The 2,164-nt window shown below is 46.5% G+C and overlaps 1 protein-coding gene across 1 annotated transcript; it reads right to left on the bottom strand.

Annotated features, from left to right (window-relative positions):
• Positions 1–345: 345 nt before the first annotated feature.
• On the bottom strand, positions 346–810 carry LOC147633714 (uncharacterized). The gene has a single exon (XM_086805578.1). The coding sequence runs from the start codon at positions 769–771 to the stop codon at positions 346–348; it is 426 nt and encodes a 141-aa protein (XP_086661704.1). The 5' UTR covers positions 772–810.
• Positions 811–2,164: the final 1,354 nt, after the last annotated feature.

Below are 2,164 nucleotides of genomic sequence, written 5' to 3'. Positions count from 1 at the left end.
TGTGTTGGTCATTCTATCCTCTTGTGTTGGTGCATAAAGATCAATGCTAGGTTATCATGCATGCTCTTAGTTATATCCTTGTTAGATGCAAGTGATCTCGTGTTTTGATACTCACATGAGAGAGAGAGAGAGAGAGAACGAGCGAGAGAGAGAGAGAGATTGCAAGACGTAGACAAGGCAGTTTTATTGCAAGAGGAACCGTTTCATCACTCGAGATGAGTTTTATACAATCTCCTCTTATACTAGCTAGCTATCCCCATCTCACCACCACAGCAGGTCGTCCAGGAGCCAGCATACAAACAAAGTAACGGTCACATAGAAGAAACATGCATTCATCATTATATTCTAAAACGTACCTCCGTTAGCGTTCCTGCTGCGGCTGCAATCACGAGGGGGGAGATCACACCTCTGAAGAAGGCGGGAGGCCGTCTGCATTGTCTTCTCTTCCTGCTGCTTTTCGTATGGATGTCGGCCCTCCCTAGCGGCTTCTGTTTCTTCTTCCACGTATCGTTCGCGGCCGTAGGCCTCCCTGAGGGCACGGCAGCGGTCCTCCGGTGAGATGCGCTGCAGGCTTGGGCAGCAGCGCTGGCTAGGCTCCGTCCCTCTCTGCTGGTGCTGTTGGTGCTGCTGCTGCCTCTGCATGAAGTCGTCGCAGGCCCTCAGCTGCTCACTCCACTTCCCGTTCTCCCCTTCACAATTGGCGCTGGCGCAGGCCGCGACCAGCAGGAGTATTAACAGCCCCGCATTAACAACGGCGAGCTTGCAAGCCATAATTACTGTCTCCCGAAAGTCGACTGATGATACGTACACTACTCTCGAGTCTCACCTCACAAAATTAGCCGTGCCTCAACGGGTGTAGGAACGTACATTCCCGTGGTGTAGCACCCGCCCACACGAGCATCCATGGAAACGCTTGCGGCGCCTTGTAGGGTTGCATGCACGCACATGGACAGCCTCAAGTTTCCCATTTTGTAGGATAGGCCTTCTATATTTTGTAAGGAGATAAGGTACCCTAAGGGCTATAATAAGCATATTCCCGCTACTTTAATACTTCCGCAAGAAAACCTTAAGAAAAGCTAAGGTGTTTTTAACTAATCTCCTCGGTTGTATAGGTACATATGGTTGACGATTGTGCTCCACCATGGGTCCGTGTACCCATGCCGACATGGGCACCAAGAGGGATCGTAGGCCAAATCTTTTTGACGAAGGGCTTGTTTTTGTGCTCCATGTCACCTACATATGCTAGAACGTGTTGTAATCACGTGCCCAGCTTACTACATCGTTAGGGAGTGTTTCTCCTAGCTCCATCATGGACATAACCACTTTCAACAACTGCTTCAGGTTGGTTCAAAAGAACTCATACAACACTTAGTAGAGACTTCACTACCATTCTAGATTACTGAGAACACGTCATGGACCACTAAGATTTCGAGTCAATCCAGAACTTAGCCCCAGGCTTTTCACATTATTCCCCATGTCTATTTTAGCATTCCCGCTACTTTAATACTTCCGCAAGAAAACCTTAAGAAAAGCTAAGGTGTTTTTAACTAATCTCCTCGGTTGTATAGGTACATATGGTTGACGATTGTGCTCCACCATGGGTCTGTGTACCCATGCCAGCATGGGCACAAAGTGGGATCGTAGGCCAAATCTTTTTGACGAAGGGCTTGTTTTTGTGCTCCATGTCACCTACATATGCTAGAACGTGTTGTAATCACGTGCCCAGCTTACTACATCGTTAGGGTGTGGTTCTCCTAGTGGACATAACCACTTTCAACAGCTACTTCAGGTTGGCTCAAAAGAACTCATACAACGCTTGGTAGAGACTTCACTACCATTCTAGATTACTGAAAACACGTCATGGACCACTAAGATTTCGAGTCAATCCAGAACCCAGGCTTTTGACATTATTCCCCATGCCTATTTTTATCGAGATATCTAGTACTCTTTTCACATTGTTTCCCTCCCATGCCTATTTTTATCGAGATATCTGGTACTCTTTTCACATTGTTTCCCTCCCATGTAGAGAAAGAATACTTGTATACAACTTTTATTGTTGCTGCCACCAAAGGTCCCATTTACCATTTTTGGGAATGCACATGTTTATGTGTACGTATATTTGTATTTGTATGTGCATGCGTATGTGTATGTGTATTTACATGCA

Source organism: Cibotium barometz, chromosome 11, assembly GCF_041138505.1.
Source record: "Cibotium barometz isolate CiBa-2024 chromosome 11, ASM4113850v1, whole genome shotgun sequence".
Taxonomy (NCBI): Eukaryota; Viridiplantae; Streptophyta; class Polypodiopsida; order Cyatheales; family Cibotiaceae; genus Cibotium; species Cibotium barometz.
Note: the sequence above shows the minus strand (reverse complement) of the source record. Positions and strands in the feature narration are given on the sequence as shown.

Excerpts from the sequence above, each read along its gene's own strand:
- LOC147633714 (XM_086805578.1), bottom strand. The coding sequence starts at position 771 with ATGGCTTGCAAGCTCGCCGTTGTTAATGCGGGGCTGTTAATACTCCTG.